Raw genomic sequence first — 20,218 nt, 5'->3', positions numbered from 1 at the left:
ATCTCTGTCCTAAATGGCTTACCCCTTATCCTTAGACTGTGACCCCTGGTTCTGGACTCCCCCACCATCGGGAACATCCTTCCTGCATCTAGTCTGTTCAGTCCTGTTAGAATTTTATACGTTTCACTGCGATCCCCTCTCATTCTTCTAAATTACAGCGAGTATAAGCCCAATCGACCCAATCTCTCCTCATACGTCATTCCTGCCATCCCAGGTATCAGTCTGGTGAATCTTCGCTGCACTCCCTCCATGGCAAGAACATCCTTCCTCAGATAAGGCGACCAAAACTGCACACAATACTCAAGGTGTGGTCTCACCAAGGCCCTGTACAGCTGCAGCAAGACATCCTTGCTCTTGTACTCAAATCCTCTCGCTATGAAGGTCAACATACCATTTCCCTTCTTAACCGACTGCTGCACCTGCATGCTTACCTTCAGCGACTGGTGCACAAGGACACCCAGGTCTCGTATCACTTCCCCTTCTCCCAATCTATTGCCATTCAGATAATAATCTGCCTTCCTGTTTTTGCCACCAAAGTGGATAACCTCGCATTTATCCACTTTATACTGCATCTGCCATGCATCTGCCCAATCACCCAACCTGTCCAAATCATACTGGAGTTTCTCTGCATCCTCCTCACAGCACACATGCCCACCCAGCTTTGTGTCGTCTGCAAACTTGGAGATATTACATTTAGTCCCCTCGTCTGGATCATTAATATATATTGTGAATAGCTGGGGTCCTAGCACCGATCCCTGCGGTACCCCACTAGTCACTGCCTGCCACTTGGAAAAAGACCCGTTTATTCCAACTCTTTGCTTCCTGTCTGCCAACCAGTTCTCTATCTAAGTCAGTACCTTACCCCCAATCCCATGTGCTTTAACTTTGCACGCTAATCTCTTATGCGGGACCTTATCGAAAGCCTTCTGAAAGTCCAAATACACCACATCCACTGGTTCTCCCTTATCTATTCTACCAGTTACATCCTCAAAAAATTCCAGTAGATTAGTCAAGCACGATTTACCTTTTGTAAATCCATGTTGACTTTGTCCGATCCTGTCACTGTTTTCCAAGTGCTCTGCTATTACATCTTTTATAATAGATTCTAGCATTTTCCCCACTACCGTTGTCAGGCTTATCGGTCTATAATTCCCTGTTTTCTCTCTACCACCTTTTTTAAATAGTGGGGTTACATTAGCTACCCTCCAATCCATGGGAACTGTGCCAGAGTCTATTGAATTTTGGAAGATGACCAGCAATGCATCTACTATTTATAGAAACATAGAAACATTGAAGATAGGAGCAGGAGTAGGCCATTCGGCTCCTCGAGCCTGCTCCGCCATTCAATGTGATCATGGCTGATCGTCCAATTGCAGTACCCGGTCCCTGCTTTCTCCCCATACCCCTTGATCCCTTTAGCCTTAAGCCTTAAGAAATATATCCAACTCCTTCTAGGGCCACTTCCTTAAGTACCCTAGGATGTGAAGCTTTAACAGTCAGTTTTTATGTTCCCTGCAAGCTTACTCTCATACTCTATTTCCCCCCTCTTAATGAATCCTTTTGTCCTCCTTTGCTGAATCCTAAACTGCTCCCAACCTTCAGGTTTTCTGCTTTTTCTGGCCAATTTATATGTCCTCTCCTTGGATCTTATGCTAACACTAATTTCCCTTGTTAGCCACGGTTGCGCCACCTTTTTTGTTTTATTTTTATGCCAGACAGGGATGAACAAATTCTGTCGTTCATCCATGCGATCTTTAAATGTTTGCCATTGCCGATCCACCATCAACCATTTATGTAACGTTCCCCAATCCATCCTAGCCAATTCGCACCTCATACCATCATAGTTTCCTTTATTTAAATTCAGGACCCTAGTCTCTGAGTCAACTACTTCACTCTACATCTTAATGAAAAATTCGTCATATTATGATTGCTCCTCCCCAAGGGGTCTTGCACAACAGGATTGCTAATCAGTCCTTTCTCATTACATAATACCCAGTCTAAGATGGCCTGATCTCGAGTTGGTTCCTCGACATATTGGTCCAGGAAACCATCCCGTATACACTCTAGAAATTCCTCCTCCACAGTATTGTTACTAATTTGGTTAGCCCAATCTATATGTAGATTAAAATCACCCATGATAACTGCTGTGCCCTTATTGCATGCATCTCTAATTTCCCGTTTAATGCCATCCCCAACCTCATACAACTCCCACTAACATTTTCTGCCCCATGGTATTTCTCAGCTCTACCCATACAGATTCCACGTCATCAGAGCAACGAGTGGTTAGGATTTGGAATGCACTGCCTGATTGGGTGGTGGATGCAGATTGAATAGTAGCCTTCAAAAGGGAAATGGATAAATACTTGAGGGAGAAAATAGCGGGGGAGTGGGGCTAACTGGATTGCTCTCGAAAGAGCCGGTACAGCCTCGACGGGTCGAATGGCCTCCTTCTGTGCTGTGCTATTCTATGATTCTCTTCTACGATTATTGCAAGTGTCAATCTATTAATTTTCTGTGCACCAGTCCCAGTGGCATGTCCTAAACCCTTCATGTAGATCTGTACTGCAGTGATATTCATCTAGTGTTAAACAACTTTTTATCTATTACTTTTCTGCTAATTATAAGAAAACACAGAGAAATCAGTCTACTTCACCGGGGCATCTGTAGTGGTGACATGCCCAGCCAGGGGCAGTTTGTGTGTGTGTGCGCGGGGAGTGTGCTAAATTGAATGAGGAACCTGCAGTGCGCTGCTGTGATGTACTGTATGGCAGCCAAAACAAAGTGGCCATGGCATTGATCGCACTTCCCGTCCTCTTAGCTCCAGCATCCATGTGGTTCAAAATGGACTATTAGGTGACGGGACAAAGGTAATACAGGTACTAGTATACAAGGGTATATGCTCGCCAAAAGTCAGAGCTCGTAATGAAGCTGTTGACCTGCTGCTGATTGACTTGGTGTTAAATGATATAATGTGATCTGATTAGTGCTTCTCTTTAGAGAAAGAAGTTCACTGTGCAAAGCAGCTCAGACGGTAAGAAGCACGTCTTTCTCACAAACAACAGCAAGACCTGCAAGTACCTGATTGAGCTGTGCTCGGCTCAGCACAAGTTCCAGATGCAGATGAACTCCCGCCAGCTCAGCCAAGCTGCTTTTGCAAACGGTAAGTACAAAGGGCCACAATACGGGTCTGCTGTAAAGGAGGAGACGCGACTCTAACAGCAGCAGCTTTCTTTTTACCCTGAGAACGCCAGTCAGAAACGATCCTTTGCTTTTACTGGGGGGGAGAAAGCAGATTCTTAACAGCAGTTTTTATCTCAACCCTTTTAAGTAATTGGTTTTCTGCTGCTTCTGATTGGTGTAGCTGAGCACTCTCTGGGGGTGATCTTGCCAGCCCTGGGGAGGTGGGTTTGGAGGTGGGACTGCCGGGAAAATGGCAGAATCTGGGGGTGGGTACCCATCCCGCCCCCAACCCACCTCCGCGCCATCTTCCCAGGAGGCGGGTAGCCGACCCGCGGTGGGTCCCGTCTCCTGGAGGCGGGAAGGGGATTACAGCCACTTATTTGCCTGTTAACAGATAGTTAACAGGCAGATAAGATTATCCCCATTTTGCCCACACAAGTGCGGGCTTCCCGAAGGCTCCGAACCCTGCCAGGGTCAGCGAGGCGAGCAGTGGGTCTGCGGGGGTCGGAGGGGTGCAAAAGTGCACTGTGGAGGTAAGTGATGGGTGCAAGTGTGGAAAGGTAAGAATGTGAGGTGAGTGGAAAGTGTTAGAAAAAGTTTACTTACCTTTGTTTCTTCCTGCAGGCTTCAACAGTTGGGGATGCGGAGAGTCTCGCATCTCACCAGCAGAGATGACAGATGGCTGCTGCATCCAACTCAGTTTTGTTAAAGAAAGAGATTTGATGAGGTCTTGAATACAAGGACTCATCAAACAACAGAGAATGTCAGTGTTTGACAGCTTCACAGAGCTGTCAAACGATGACAATTCATCTGTCAAAAGTCATAGGCTGACGTTCTCTGTGACCGGCTTCCCCTTAATTGGCCTGCTAAGCCCGCTAGGCAGGCTTAGCAAGGTCAATCAAGTGAAAATAGCGTGGGTTGGCCAGAAGTTGATGGAGGCGGGACTGAAACCCGACAAGCCTCCAAAAGCTCCCCATTGGCAAAATCCAGCCCTTTGTTACTTATTTGGATCTCCTTAGTTGCTCTGCGACTTTTATCCTGTTATGAGGCTGAGCAGAGTGTGAACAGCGCACGCTCCGCCCAGTTGAGTCCAGTTGAAGCCATTAGGTCCTATTCAGGTCCTAGGACCCCGACTTAGATATAAAAAGGGCCTACCGACTGACACAGGTGGGCGTTCCAGTGGTCGGCCCTTGGGAAGGTTGTGTTGGCTACACCATTGGCGGGAATGGGGTAGTAAGTCCCGTGCCACCGTTTTCGGGGTGGGGGGGGAGGGGCTCCTGCCGACCTTCTACCCAGCTTGGAAATCTCACCCTATTGAGTGTAAACCCTTCATCGGAACGATTATCACCTCTCTTGTTTCTTGCTAGATCCTGTGCATTTTCCGGTTTTGCCTTAGACTTCCAGCATGTGCAGTTTTTGTTTAAAACTAAGAATGTACTGATTGACTGAGATTTTAGTTCAAAATTGCATTGCATAATTATCATCAGTCACTTAGATGAGTACTTGTTGCGCAAGCCATTGGCCGGTCTTCAAAATGAGTTTAATTATTTTGAAATTTAGTTATTCTTCGCTCAAAGCCAATTCAGCATTTTATGCCATTGTTGTATTTTATGCCGCCTTGTTTTCCCACAGAGGAACACGTTTTTACATCTACAGTTCCAAACGAGGCAAGATACGCTCAGCGCCAGCGTTTCAAGGAGATGCGCAATGTTTCCCGTTCCGAGACCGTGCTGAGCCGTCCTAACATGGACACCGTGTCTATTAGTGCACTGAGCAAGTCCTGCGACAATCTCACTACCGACGTGGCTACCTCAGGGGGTGGAGGCGGCACTAACAGGTGGAGGTAGGTTTACCTTCTGCAGTCACACCGGGGATTGCATTTCAGGCAAGTGCTTAGATTCCTTGGCAACCATACTCAGCTGTGTGGCTGTGATTCAGACCACCCATGGTGCCACAATGCAAGTGTCACATTGCATAGCTTTTGTAGGCAATATGGCATGATTTCATTTATAAGTTTGGTTTGGAATTTTTATTTTGTGGTGGCTTTTATTTTTGCATTGTGGCCAAATGGACACTGTGATGGTCAGTGACAGGGAAAGGAAGGTGTGGGACTGTTGGTGAATGGGGAATTGGGGTTGCAGTTACTGGCATCGCACTCAAATTATTTCTTCACTAAATATATTCAAGAAGGAGTTAGATATATTTCTTAAGGCTAAAGGGATCAAGGGATATGGGGAGAAGGCAGGAACAGGGTTTGGATGATCAGCCATGATCTCATTGAATGGCGGAGCAGGCTCGAGGGGCTGAATGGCCTACTCCTGCTCCTATCTTCTATGTTTCAATGTTTCTATGTTTCACGGACAGCCTGTGCAGAAATGGGCTGTCTAGCTCCTGCTCCTCAGCTGTTCACCATATAGCTGGTGCTAGGCTGATGTAACAGAGCCTGGTCTCCAATCGTCTTGGATCCCCTTGCCATTGGACCAAGACCTTGCTCTGTCAAGCCCCTGTGATAGCTGGTGTGCAACAATAAGATTGTGAAGGGGTTGGATCGGGTGGATGCGGGGAGGATGTTCCCGATGATGGGTGAAACTAGAACTAGGGGGCATAGTCTTAGAATAAGGGGCTGCTCTTTCAAAACTGAGATGAGGAGGAACTACTTCACTCAGAGGGTGGTAGGTCCATGGAATATGCTGCCCCAAAAAGCTGTAGAAGCTACATCATTACATAAATTTAAAACAGAAATAGACAGTTTCCTAGAAGTAAAGGGAATTAAAGGTTACGGGGAGCGGGCAGGAATTTGGACATGAGTCTAGGTTCGGATCGGTCATGGCCCTGTGGGTAGCGGAGTGAGCCCAGGGGCCGTGTAGCCTGATCCTGCTCCTATTTCGTGTGTCTAATTCTGTTAGATTCAGGAGATGGTTCTGTGATAGTAGATTGGCGGTTAGGATCAGATCAGCCATGATCTTATTGAATGGCGGAGCAGGCTCGAGGGGCCGATTGGCCTACTCCTGCTCCTATTTCTTATGTTCTTATGTATGTAACGGCCACCCCACGTTAAAAGAATTCCCGCACAGGCATCTTCCACCCTTTAAAGCCATCTTCGGTTCCGAGGGACTGCCTAAGAAGAAGAAGAGCTGTGGTAAAATAATGTCACACTTGAGGCAAACTCCTCTGTGTCTGTGAATGGAGACTGTATTTAAATAATGTATGCATCTTCTATATCTGAATTCAAGTCACCTCTCATGCGCTATAATGTGAAATAATCACAAAGGCAAACCAATTTGAATGAAGAGTAAAGTATTGTAGATAACATGTTATCACCAACTCGTTTATCAGGAAGTTGTTGGATTATCTTCTGACACATGTTTTGTCATATATGCGCTTGAGGAAGATTAATGATCCCAGCTCTTTCACTTTTCCACGACAAAAATGAAGTACAGGATCTTGTCTTCAATCGCAGTGTTTGATACTGGTGCTGGGAGCAATCAGTTTCTCAATCTCCATTTAATGCATGAAACATCAAATACACAATGTTGTGTTATATTCTGGTGCAATTAATTTCCTTTAGAGGGACAAATCTTTAGTAGGTACTTTGAAATGAACGCACAGCACATCATGGCGTGAACAAAGATTAATGAACTAATAAATATTTGGAATGAGATTGGCCATGAGGAAATGTCTAAGGAGAAGCTGCAGTCTGATGCAATTGGGACGCACCGATTTCATAATTGGTATCAGTAATTCATGACTCACAAGTTTGTCATTTCACATACATGAGGTAATGCTACATAATCAACATCAGCACGCTTTATCCCAGAATTCTTGTAAATCCATCAGGTAATTAGCTGCAGTTTTTTTAAAAATTGCTGAAAGGTATTGCTTTGTATTAGCAGATAGATAGAATCTCTTTTGATTTTTATTCTATCATTGTTGTATGAAGCATTGGGCAGTTCCCACTTTGAGTTGTGTGTGACCAAATCAGTGGAATGATGTTAATGCCTTTGAGAGGGTATCAGGAATTAAGTCGCAAAGAAAGATTAAGGAGTACAATGGCCTAGTGGTAAATGTATTAGATGACCAGCCCTGAGATCCCAATCCCACCATGACAAATTGTAAAATTAATCTGATGGCTACTATGGGAATCTGCCATTCCTACCCAGTCATGTTCACGCTGAGGTGCGATGGGGAGGGACTTTCCATCCACCTCTCTGGTCTCACCTGACCCCATCCTAAATTGCAAGGGTGGGGTCACCTGAACAATGAGATTGATAGATTTTTGGACTCTAGGGGAATCAAGGGATATGGAGATCGGGCGGGAAAGTGGAGTTGAGGTTGATGATCAGCGATGATCTTATTGAATGGCGGAGCAGGCTTGAGGGGCTGTATGGCCGACTCCTGCTCCTAATTCTTATGTTCTTGTGTTCTTAATGTTCGCACTTGACTCCAATCCCACAGTATGGAACTGACTCTTACATATCTCAGGGCAACCTGGGATGGCAGTAAATATGGCCTTGTCAGTGTTGCCTGCACCCCAAGAACCAATAATAACATTTTTAACTTGACATTTTAGTTATCTATGCATTCACTTTTAACTCTATTTTGATACAGCTATTCTGAGCATTAAATGTATCATGTAAAACTTAGCAACTTGAAAAGAGAGAAAGGTTTCTACTACAGAACAGTTCAACATACACCAGAGGGTGCACCAGGACATTAATATTCTTTAACTTTCGTCAACATGTGAAGCGTTACCAATTCAATTGATATTTAGAATACAGGAGATGTAGAACATGGAGGGTCCATTGAAGGTAACAATCGCACGGGTGCTAGTTCCTTCTCCATTCATTAAGTAAAACAGTGCTGTAATTAATCAGAGGATTTTTAAATATAAAGAACTGAAAATTTCCGCAGAACCTTAAGAAAGAGCTGAGGTGCAATGGGGAGGGACTTCAAGCCACCTCTTTGGCCTCACCTGACCCCATCCTAAACTGCAAGGGCGGGGTCATCTGAACAACCGAGCGTCTGTCCACATCTTGAGAAGCTGTGTCATGCAGAGCTTGTAAAAGCACATCATCAGCAAGAGACCGGAATGCCATGGTTAGCAGAGATTTGTACGACCCTGGGCTCTTTTACTAGACACAACACGCACCTTGACTAGAAGATCCCTGATAGAATCTGAACACAAGCTCGCTGTGTGACAGTCCAGGTAATCGGAAGCTGTCTTTCTCCTGCAGCGCAACAGGTGCCATATCTCAGTCAGAAATTCTCCCCGCTTTGAGAGAGAGATGCAGAAATTTGGGTTTGAATGTGACCTCGGGTCAAAGCGCCATGACTGGTAAGTTCAGAAGCGACTTCTCATAGATACTAAAGGAACGTTTTCTTAAACCCAACTCATGTTACCCGGTAAGGAGGGCAGGAGGGGCGGTTTTGTGAACTGCTCCTGGCGCGGAGTCTCACCTGTGGGGAGCGTACATTGGCATTCAGGCACAAGCCCAAATTCCCGACATAGTCATAAAATTATAGAGTTATACAGCACAGAAAGAGGCCCTTTGGCCCATCGTGTCCGCGCCAGCCATCAAGCCCTGTCTATTCTAATCCCATTTTCCAGCACTTGGTCCGTAGCCTTGTATGCTATGGCGTTTCAAGTGCTCATCTAAATGCTTCTTGAATGTTGTGAGGGTTCCTGCCTCTACCACCCTTTCAGGCAGTGAGTTCCAGATTCCAACCACCCTCTGAGTGAAAAAGTTTTTCCTCAAATCCCCACTAAACCTCCTGCCCCTTACCTTGAAACTATGCCTCCTGGTTATTGATTCCTCTACTAAGGGGAAAAGTTCCTTTCTATTGTACTCCTGACAGACTGGGTTCTGCACCGGGAGTGCTATTTGGTAATATTACCCCAGGGTGTTGTTCTTTGTGTTGTATTGGCAACGTTCCCAATACGTGGAAAAATTGCGCTCAAAATGGTGCGAAATGTGGTCTGAAAATGGGATATAGATGATGGTTGTTTGTCCTTGTGCCTATTCCCAGAAAGGGTCATTGTTATAGCTTGCAAAATTATCTCGTCCAATCGCCCTTGATATGCACTACGGTACATTACTACAGTGAGGGTTATGGTGATGTCTGTACCAGCCCATCACTAGAAATCTCATAAACAATGTGGTAACAGCGACTGAAGACCGCCTCCTCACTTACAACTGGTGCACCATCGTGGCCCAAACTTAATAGAATGGGTTCCCCTCCTATTTCTCATCTACATGTTGCCCCTCAGCGACATTATCCGAAGACATGGGCCTGGAGTTTCCACTTTGGCCGCAATCGGCGATCTGGGCGCAAATTGCTCCCAAAATTGTGTTAGTTTTCAGAAGTGTTTTTTTTCTCTCCCCCATTTCCGTTCAAAATCATTTTCATACCGCCGAACGGAAAATCTGCCATGAACCAGCGCAATCAGGCAACGTCTTAGAAAATAATTTTTTTAAACATTTTATTCGCTTTAAAAAATATTCCTTGGCATAGTTAAGAGTACCAACCTGGTTACGTTTGATTAATACAGGTGAAAACGGCTTTATCACAAACAATAGCCATTTTTAAAGTGTCAAACCATCACCTGAGAATAAACCCAATGTTAAGTGACTAAAAATGACTTTATAAAAATTATATAGAACCATTTCCTAATAATATTGGGGTACAGTCATCATTTTCTAAGTAAATTAAAAGAAATTATATTCAAAAGATTTTAAAACGTGAGTATCAGTGTTCTTATACCTAAAAGAACCAGCTTAATTTGTGGCGCCTCCTCGAAGGCCCTATCACAGAATCACAGAATCACAGAATCCCCACAGTGCAGATAGAGGCCATTTCGGCCCATCGAGCCTGCACCGACACATATCCCACCCGATCCCCGTAACCCCTACACCAACACATATCCCACCCTATCCCCGTAACCCCACGTATTTAATCCCCCTAACACTAAGGGTCAATTTTATCATAGCCAATCATCCTAACCCGCACATTTTTGGACTGTGGGAGGAAACCGGAGCACCCGGAGGAAACCCATGCAAACACGGGGAGAATGTGCAAACTCCACACAGACAGTCACCCGAGGCCGGATTCGAACCCAGGTCCCTGGCGCTATGAGGCAACAGTGCTAACCACTATGCCACCGTGCTGCCCTCCCGAGTGCAATTAGCGGAAACGCCCCAATGGTGATTAATTTGATCTGGGGTTGTGGCCAGTTTTGTGAGCGGGTCCGGCTTCTCGCACAATATTTTCCAAACCGCCGCAAACGATCGCGGAAGCTCGAGTTACGTTGAGTGTAATTTGAGCTTGAAACGGTCCTACGCGGCCGGTCCGGCGGATTTCAGGTAATTCCGCTGAAAAATACCAGCGCAGCCCAGCGGAAAGTCCATGCCCTGATGCCAGGTTCCACATGCGCGCTGACGACGCCCAGCTCTACCTCACCACCACCTCTCTTGGCCCCTCCACCGTCTCTGTGTTCACAGACTGCCTGTCCGACATCCTGTCCTGGAAGAACTGCAATTTCCTCCAATTAAACCTAGAGAAAGCTGAAGCTATTGTGTTCGGCCCCACCACAAACTCCGTTCCCTAGATACTTCGATGAGACTCCAAAAATTAAGCTGGTTCTTTTAGGCATAAGAACACTAATATGCATGTTTTAAAAGCTTTTGAATATAATTTCTTTTAATTTACTTAGAAAATGACTACTGTACCCCAATATTATTAATTCCAGCCCCTGCCTGGTCACTGTCTCAGGCTGACCCAGACTGTTTGCAACCAACCCTGTATCCTCTCCATCGCAAATACCACCTCTGTAATATTGTCCAGTTCACCTGCTCCTGAAATCCTCATCCACATTTTTGTTACCTCCAGACTCGACTATTCCAATGCTCTCCCGACCAGCCTCACATCTTCCACCCTGCATAAGGTTATCCAAAACTCTGCTGCCCGTGTCCTAACTCGCACCAAGCCCCATTCACCAATCACCCCCTGGGCTCGCTGACCTACATTGGCTCCCGGTCCACCTCGTTTTAAAAATTGTCATCCTCGTGTTCAAAACCCTCAATGGCCTCGCCCCTCCCCATCTCTGTAGCCTCCTTCACCCCTACAACGCTGCAAGAACTCTGTGATCCTCCAACTCTGGCCTTGTGCATCCCTCACTCCCTTCGCCCAATCATTGCCGGCTGTGCCCTCAGCTGTCTCGGCCCTAGCCTCTGGAAATCCCTCCCTAACACTCTTTCCCCTCACCACCTCTCTCCTTCTTTAAGGCGATCCTTCGAACCCACCTCTGACCAAGCTTTCAGTCACTGATCCTAACATCCCCTTCTTTGGTGCAGTACCAATTGTTACCTGATTACGTTCCTGCTTTGGGATGTAGTCCCACATTAAATGCCCAAGAATAGGAGGAGTAGCCTCTTCTGTCAGCAAGTCTAGGCTACAACAAGAGCAACAACTTGCATTCATATAACGCCTTTAATGTAGTAAAACGCCCCAAGGTGCTTCACAGGAGCGTAATCAGATTAAAAACCCACACCGAGCCAAAGAACGAGACATTGGGGATCAGAGGTAGGATTTTAGGAGCATCTTCAAGGAGGGTGGGAATTCCAGAGCTTGACGGCTGAAGAATCTGACTGCATTGGAGGCAGTTCAGAGATGATTCACTCGGTTAATTCCAGAGATGAGGGGGTTGACTTATGAAGAAAGGTTGAGCAGGTTGGGCTGCTCCAATACTCATTGGAGTTTAGAAGAACGAGAGGTGATCTTATTGAAACATATAAGATGCTGAGGGGGGCTCGACAAGGTAGATGCAGAGAGGATGTTTCCCCTCGTGGGGAAATCTAGAACTCGGGGGCATAGTTTCAGAATAAAGGATCGCCCTTTTAGAACTGAGATGAGGAGGAATTTCTTCTCTCAGAGGGTCGTGAATCTGTGGAATTTTCTGCCCCAGAGAGCTGTGGAGGCTGGGTCATTAAATACATTTAAGGTGGAGATAGAGAGATTTTTGCAAGATAAGGGAGTCAAGGGTTATGGGGAGCGGGCGGGGAAGTGGCTTTGAGCCCAAGATCAGCCATGATCTTATTGAATGGCGGAGCAGGCTGGAGGGGTGAAGTGACCTATTCCTGCTCCTATTTCTTATGTTCTTATGGCACGGCTGCAAAAGGTGGGATGAAGAAAGTGGGGGATGCACAAGAGGCCAGAGCTGACACATCTTTAGTCATTGGATTCTATCTAGTTTTTATTGCAGTGTTGGCATTGCTTTTTTTTTCTGGCAGCTCACTTATACTTTTTATTCACAGGTGCATCAAAGAGCAAAACAGACAACAAGCTGACTGTACCTGAGAGGGAGATTGTTTTTGTAAATCTGAAGAAAGATCCCAAAGTTGGTGTTGGTATGTGAGATAATAGATTTTCACTTTAATGGATCTTCTTATTGGCCCAAAAATTACTGTCAAAGTAATGGTGAGGCTAATGGTGCTCGTCATTATTTATGGGTAAATGCCACAGCAACTTCAGGCAAGGGTCAGATGCGCGATTAAATGCAGAAATCCAAAGGTTGCTGTCCGAGTTGCGCCGCTCCGCCATTAGCTTCGCGAACACAGCACCTCGCTGTCTGGCTCACCTTTCAAATGCACTGAACGGCGTGAAGTTCCTGTACTTGCATTGTAGATATGAACTAAACTCGCCGCAGAGAGTTAGGGGTTGTCCATTTCAGTCTAAGTACCTTTTTAACAGCACGGTACATGTTAACTACTGCCAGTCAACCTGTCCAGCACTGACAATGAACAAGTGTGGAGTCTCATTCCTTCAGGTTTTAATGGTTGTTGGAGATTTTTTTTAAATTAAATATTAAAAAAGCGTTTTTAGTTTTTCTTTCTGTCTCTTTCTTCCCTCTCTTTAATTCTCTCGCTGTACCTGATTTGACATTCTAATTGACACATCCTTGTTCAGACCCGGCGCTGTTTATTTCACAGTCCTTCAAACTGATTGGCTGAGGAGATACACAGTTGTTTTCCCTGTTCACTCAGATCCCAGATAGAAACATAGAAACATAGGAGCAGGAGTCGGCCATTCGGCCCTTCGAGCCTGCTCCTCCATTCAACACGATCATGGCTGATCCTCTATCTCAATACCATATTCCCGCTCTCTCCCCATACCCCTTGATGCCTTTTACGTCTAGAAATCTATCTATAGATGTCCTGTAGAGGGTGCCGCGCTGTTTCCATCTCGCATTTCCAGCAACCTGCAGGGCAAAATATCGTCCACATTAAGCGGGTAAGTGGAACTAACGGCGGCCACCCTTCACTGGTCTGCCACAGCAATTTTTGGCCCAATGATTCCTGCTCATTTACACATTGCGGTGTTAAAACATAAAAAAAATCATAGAATGGGAAAAGGCCATTCATCCCACCAAGCTCATCTCTTGTGTAGCCTGCTTTATAATGGACGCGACTGACTCCATTTCATCTCCAGGGTAACAGCTTTACCAACGTTCTCCCTGTTTTCTAAAGGTAAACAAAGCAAATTTCTAAAAATACCCATTCCATCTCGCATCCTTGGACGCTTGTATTCCTTGCGATGAGGGTTCCATCATTCCAACAGCTCAGAAGCCATCATGGCCTGCTCTCGATTATCTTTACCTGCACGTATCATTGTAATCCTTAATTACCCACTTATTCATCCAGCTCCTGTTCGAAAGGTGCTGATTGACACATCGTTAAGTGCTTTTGTTGGGAGTATGTTACACATATCAACAACAATGGCCCGTATTTTCCGATCGGAGACCTCCTGCGTGCGGAGGCCTCCGATCTGGAAAAAATCTACGCCCTTACCTGAGGGCTCCCGAGGTCTGGGCACTTCCGCTCCTGGGCCTCTCCAACTGGAAATGCGCAGGGCCCACGTGTCCCAGAGGCGCAGGCGGTTCACAAGCGTCCCTGGGATCTCGTGGGCCATGGGAAGCCAATAGGAGAAGAATCTCCCTTCATACACTTGACAGATAGACCTGTCAAATATATGAATGGAGATCACCCCAAAAACACTGTAAAACATTAAATACATTTTTTAAAAACCATCACATTTTTAAAATGAGTTAAAATTACAATAAATTAAATATTTTAAACAAAAATTAAATTTTTTGAAAAAATAATTCAAGTTTTTTATGGGGCTAAAAATAAACTTACCTTTTTTAAAAGTATTTTAAAATTATATATGAGTGAAAAAAAATTTAAAACTTTTTTCAACTCTTATGCTGGTAAAAGCAGGCACTTTTACCAGGCGTAAGATTTCTAAGGGTTTTCTGCGGGCGGAGGGTCTCCAGAAAGCAGAACTATCCGCCCGCAGAGGCCCTTCTCCAGGGCAGGCGTCCGATCTGTCAAGAGCATTCTAGACAGATCGGAAATACTGGTTTTCAGCGCATGCACTTTGCAGCGCGTACACACCCGTAGGCATCGGAATATATGGCCCATCATTCCTTCTATTCTAGAGCCGTGTTGTCGCTTACCAACTTTATATTCATGTCCTCCAGTTCAACAACACTAGTCGAGAAAAATTAATCATCTATAAGATCCATTCTTCTACATTTTGTAAGCATACATCATGCCACACCTCACTGCAATCAGAATCGAACATGATGAATCCTTGCACAGAATCTGCTTCAGTTTTGAGGCAAATCATCATTTTAAGAAGGACATTGACTATTACCAAATTGGAGAAAGCACTGGGCAAATATTTTATGCAGTAGTTTGTAGGTCCATTAACAAATCAACATTAACTTATTTTCATTCTTTCTTGAGATTTCTGTCTCTGTTAGGAGGTTGGGGAGTATCTTTTAAACAGCGGCAAGTTTAATATATTTTTCTTTCGCTGAACCCTTTAATGTGTGATGACCTCACCTCTGGGCCTTTGGGTACATCAGCCTGTGACTAAATTGATAGTTTGTTATGCCTCTCTAGAGGCCTAGTCAGATTTATGGCGATTTGTCTCAACTGGATTGTATATCCTGTACAAACAGTAAATACCTTTCTTTAAAAAAAAAACACGTAAGATACACAGGAGATGATATCTAACGTGCATAGAGGTCCACCTTATGCAGACCAGTGTTTTCTCTTTGAGTATGTGTAATGGTAAGGATCCGTGATGAAGCATTTGCCATCAGGCCCTGACTGATTATTAAAGTCACGGTTGAGTTGATAGACTGCTGCAGGTTACACAGCTGCACTAATGCACTGCACTATTCAACCTGCCACAATTCAATCACTCTAAATGCGACTCACTTACCTGGGATTGAAAATGTGACCAGTTTTAATGATCTCCCTCATAAAAATAAACACACCTCCACAAAATAGAACCTCCGACCTGTAAAATTAATTTGCCTTGTCTGTCCTACATTTTCCTGTGTGCCAATTTTACACAGGCATTAACTCGTGCAGGCGGCGGGGGGGAGGCGCTGAGGCGGGTGGCAAACCATTCCAAACTTGGCAGCGTGAGGACCAGGAGATTTTAACTCCCGGGCCTCATCTGCGTAGGTCCTGTCAGCAGAATGTCGGGCGGGGGAGTTTGGTAGGGTCTCACGATCCGAGCGGGGTGAGGAGGAGGAAAGCCCAGGGCAAGGGAGGCCAAAATATTCCTTGTAGGGTCTGGCGAAGCACACATGCTCCCCCTCTCCCCACTGGCCCCTCAAGGAAAGTCAAACAAAGTCAAGTCACTTATTTTTCGGGCCTCTTCTGGCCCCGACTCCTCTTCCTGCTGGTTTGGTCTGTCGGGAAAGACACAGTGGTGTGGCCCCGCACAGGATTCTAGCTAAAATAGCTGTCGGGCACCGATGATGTCATCAGAGTCAGATCTACATATTTAATGAAGGACCAGCCGGTTTCCGGCAGGTAACCCGAGCTGACACCTTAGCTGATAACCTACGGACCTATTCCAGTGGTTCAGCTGACACTCCAGTGCAGTGTTGAGGGAGTGCTGCTCAGTCGGAGGTGCTGTCTTTCGGATGAGATGTTAAACTGAGGCCCTGTCTGCTCTCTCAGGTGGATGTAAAAGATCCCGTGGCACTATTTCGAAGAAGACCTGGGGAGTTCTCCCCGGTGTCCTGGCCAATATTTATCCCTCAACCAACATAACAAAAACAGATTATCTGGTCATTATCACATTGCTGTTTGTGGGAGCTTGCTGTGCGCAAATTGGCTGCCGTGTTTCCTACATTACAACAGTGACTACACTCCAAAAGTACTTCATTGGCTGTAAAGCGCTTTGAGATTTCCGGTGGTTGTGAAAAGCGCTATATAAATGTAAGTCTGTCTTTCTGTCTTTCTTTCCTTCTTTCTTTCTTTCCTTCTTTCCTTCCTTCTTTCCTTCCTTCCTTCCTCCCTTCCCTTCCCTTCCTTTTCCTTCCTTCCTTCCTTTTTCCCTTACCTTCCCCTTCCTTTCCCTTCCCTCCTTCCTTTTCCTTCCTTCCTTCCTTCCCTCCAGTGCAGTGCTGAGGGAGTGCAGCATTGTTGTTGTTGAGTGCAGTTTTGGTCTCCTTATTTAAGGAAGGATATACTTGCATTGGAGGCAGTTCAGAGAAGATTCACGAGGTTGATTCCGGAGATGAAGGGGTTGTCTTATGAAGAAAGGTTGAGCAGGTTGGTCCTATACTCATTGGAGTTTAGAAGAATGAGAGGTGATCTTATTGAAACATATAAGATTCTGAAGGGGCTTGACAGGGTAGATGCAGAGAGGGTGTTTCCCCACATGGGGGAATCTAGAACTAGGGGCATAATTTCAGAATAAGGGGGCACCCATTTAAAACGGAAATGAGGAGGAATTTCTTCTCCTGGGGGTTGTGAATCTTTGGAATTCTCTTCCCCAGAGAGCTGTGGAGGCTGGGTCATTGAATATATTTAAGGTGGAGATAGACAGATTTTTGAACGATAAGGGAGCGAGCAGGGAAGTGTAGTTGAGGCCAAGATCAGATCAGCCATGATCTTATTGAATGGCGGAGCAGGCTCGAGGGGCCAAATGACCGACTCCTGCTCCTACGTCTTATGTTGAAGCACCTGCCCTGTGAATAACATATTAAACGGAGGCCCTCTCTGACTGTTCATGGCAGGGAGTTCTGGTCTCCTGGCCAACATTCCTCAACAACCAACCATTAAAACAACAGTTTAACTGGTCCTTCAACTCATTCAGTCAGGAGTGAAGTTAGGAAACACTTCTACACGCAAAGGGTGGTAGAAGCTTGGAACTCGCTTCTGCAAACGGCAATTGATGCTGGATGAACTATTAATTTTCAATCTGAGATTGATAAATCTTTGTTAACCAAAGGTATTAAGGGATATGGGGCAAAGGCGTGTATATGGAGTTAGGTCGCAGATCAACCATGATCTCACTGAATGCAGAACAGGTCCAAGGGGCTCAATGGCCTACTCCCGTTCCTATGTCCCTACTGTTCTTTTGTTATTGATGCATTCTCGGAATGTGGGCCTTGCTGGCAAGGCTGCCATTTATTGCATATCCTCAGTTGCAGCTTTTTGATACAACTGTGCGGCTTGCTAGACCACGTCAAATGGGGGGCCAAACGTTAACCACGTTTGTGTAAGGCTGGAGTCGTAGCCAGACCGGGTAAGGACGGCCGATTTCCTTCCTCAAAAGGTCACGAGTTAAACCGGTTGGGTTTTTACAGCAAACCCACAGCTTCGTGGCACTGATCAATGTTCGCGTTAAGGTGGAGGTCCCACGCAGGCCGATCACTGGCTTTTGAACGGACAGAACCGCGCATGCGCAGGAAGTTGAATGGGGCTGCCCGGCCTGTTAAAGGGGCCATGCACCCAAAAAAAAATTAAAGGGGACATTGGTACTGATCGTGACTTTTTTTTAAACTAGATTCAAATTCTTAACCTGCCATGGCAGGATTTGAACTTGTATTCTTTGGAGCGCTAGTCCAGTAATATAACCAGGACGCCACAGTACCCCATCTTTGTGGGAGCTGCTAGCGCAGAGTGGCTGCTGCATTTGCCTATGTCATTGTCGTCGCTGTGCTTTTTAATGTGTGAAGTGCTTCGAGATATACTGACGTGGTAAGGTGCTATACAAATGCCATTGTTGTAAATGACTGCAAAGAAAAGGGCGGACTCTCACGTTCAATATAACTTTCTTTGTAGGGTTTATGATTGTTGGAGGAGAGCGAACTGGGAAATTAGACCTGGGGATCTTTATTGCAACAGTCACACCAGGAGGGCCAGCGGCCAAGGATGGACGTGTTAAAGAAGGTGACCATCGATTCTTAGGAATGCATTTTGTCATCAAGCGCAGTTTCTTCAAAGTCTGCCGTTCACTATTCAAATGCCTTTTTCTGCTTCTCTGTCTTACAGGAGGGCGTCTGATCTCAGTGAACAATGAGAGTCTGGAGGGAGTCACTTTCAGAACTGCGACCGAGATTCTACACAACTCCCCCGATGAGGTGGCACTAATCATTTCTCAGCCAAAAGGTATTCATTCACACTCTTTTGCAATTTGCTGTAATCGGGTTTAGAACAAACCCCACCTTGCGATGTTTGTATGAAGAATGGCATTGGGCAAAAAAAACAGAGAGGGAGATGAGGAGAATTTTTTTTTTCCCCACAGCAAGTTGTTATGATCTGGAATGCACTGCCTGAATGGGTGAAAGTAGATTCAATTGCAACCTTGAAAAGGGAACTGGATAAATACTTGAAGGGGAAATAATTGCAGGGCTACGGGGACAGAGCAGGGGTATGGGACTAATTGGAGGGCTCTTTCAAAGAGCTGGCACAGGCAGGAGGGGGCAAATGACCTCCTTCTGTGCTGTACGATTCTATGAATTGATGACACTGTAGAACTCAGTGGGTGAGGGGTTTTATATATGTGTCAAGACTCTGTCCTTTTAATTCTGGGAGCAACTCCAGCCCAGACAGACGCGTCTCTCTCTCTCTCTCTCTCTCTCTCATCCAAAGACCTCAAGGATCACAATCTAAGCCCTGGTACTGTCATCCATGACTTTGAACGTGCATTAAAATAAAAATTAAATCCTGAAAAAGAGCCTGGATCATAACAGTTACGACCAGTGCCCCTTCCTCATGACCATATGGCTGCTGAGTTGCATCATATTTGTGAAGGAGATGCATTTATACCAGCCAGACTGCCCCAGAAAGCAAACTAGCAATGGATCTTGGTCAAAGGCCAGTATTTCAGAGCTGAATTGATTAACTGGCGTCACAATGACGCAGTGTCATTTGTTCCAGACAAATTCTATTTGTAGAACCGTAAGTGTTTTGAGGAGGAAACATCGCAGGGAAGGAAACCATCAATTTTGTCTGACACCAGCAAAAGGAGATGGTGAGGGGTTTCCAATTCCCACCCAAGCTGTACGGACACAAGCCCCACCTGGCATGGTGCCCATGCATTGTACCAGCCATAACCACAGGCTGGCAGCTGTGCACCCAGGCATCCTGACTTCACTTAACTCTTTAAGTGCAGGAAGCTGAGGAATAAATGAGGCTTTCACTCTCAGATCTGCATTTGAATCGAACCCAGTTGCTGGTGGAAAGCCTTCTCTGACACGCCAAGTGGCGTTGGACAGAGATTCTGATTGGCTGAAAAATATTGCCATAAAGCTGTATTTTCTCCTCATTTCTCTCTTATTAAATTATACAGTGTTATGGCTGTCACCTGCCCTCACCCAACCAGCCATTCTTTTTGGGTCGAGACAGCAGTGAGCTATTTACTCAGGGTGGGGGCATCACGGATAAGCCTTACTGGATTTTTAACATGACTGCCTTTTGTTCACAACTCTACCTTTTGAGAATGATGGAGCCTTCCCCACGACAGACTCGTGTCGGACAAGCTGATTTTGCCATTGGGGGCGTGTTGGAGGCGGGACTACTACTTGTCGGGTTTTAGACCCGCCTCCATCGACTTGTGGCCAACCCACGCTATTTCCCCTTGATTGACCTTGTTAAGCCCGCCCAACAGGCTTAGCAGGCCAATTAAGGGAAAGCCGGTGACAGAGAACGTCAGTGTATTTTTC

At 45.6% G+C, this 20,218-nt stretch overlaps 1 protein-coding gene across 7 annotated transcripts in view; it reads left to right on the top strand.

Moving 5' to 3' along the window:
- Window positions 1-20,218, top strand: part of ptpn20 (protein tyrosine phosphatase non-receptor type 20) — a 505,217-nt gene that overhangs the window by 276,902 nt on the left and 208,097 nt on the right. For all 7 annotated transcript variants that reach the window (XM_085970355.1, XM_085970356.1, XM_085970357.1 and 4 more), the window contains 6 exons: window positions 2,998-3,160; window positions 4,813-5,023; window positions 8,415-8,515; window positions 12,492-12,584; window positions 18,336-18,443; window positions 18,546-18,662. In XM_085970355.1, the coding sequence (XP_085826481.1) occupies window positions 2,998-3,160; window positions 4,813-5,023; window positions 8,415-8,515; window positions 12,492-12,584; window positions 18,336-18,443; window positions 18,546-18,662 (793 nt within the window). The remainder of the gene's footprint in view (window positions 1-2,997; window positions 3,161-4,812; window positions 5,024-8,414; window positions 8,516-12,491; window positions 12,585-18,335; window positions 18,444-18,545; window positions 18,663-20,218) is intronic.

This window comes from Somniosus microcephalus, chromosome 29, assembly GCF_052327205.1.
Source record: "Somniosus microcephalus isolate GS21.2 chromosome 29, FLI_Smic_1.0, whole genome shotgun sequence".
NCBI lineage: Eukaryota > Metazoa > Chordata > Chondrichthyes > Squaliformes > Somniosidae > Somniosus > Somniosus microcephalus.
Note: the sequence above shows the minus strand (reverse complement) of the source record. Positions and strands in the feature narration are given on the sequence as shown.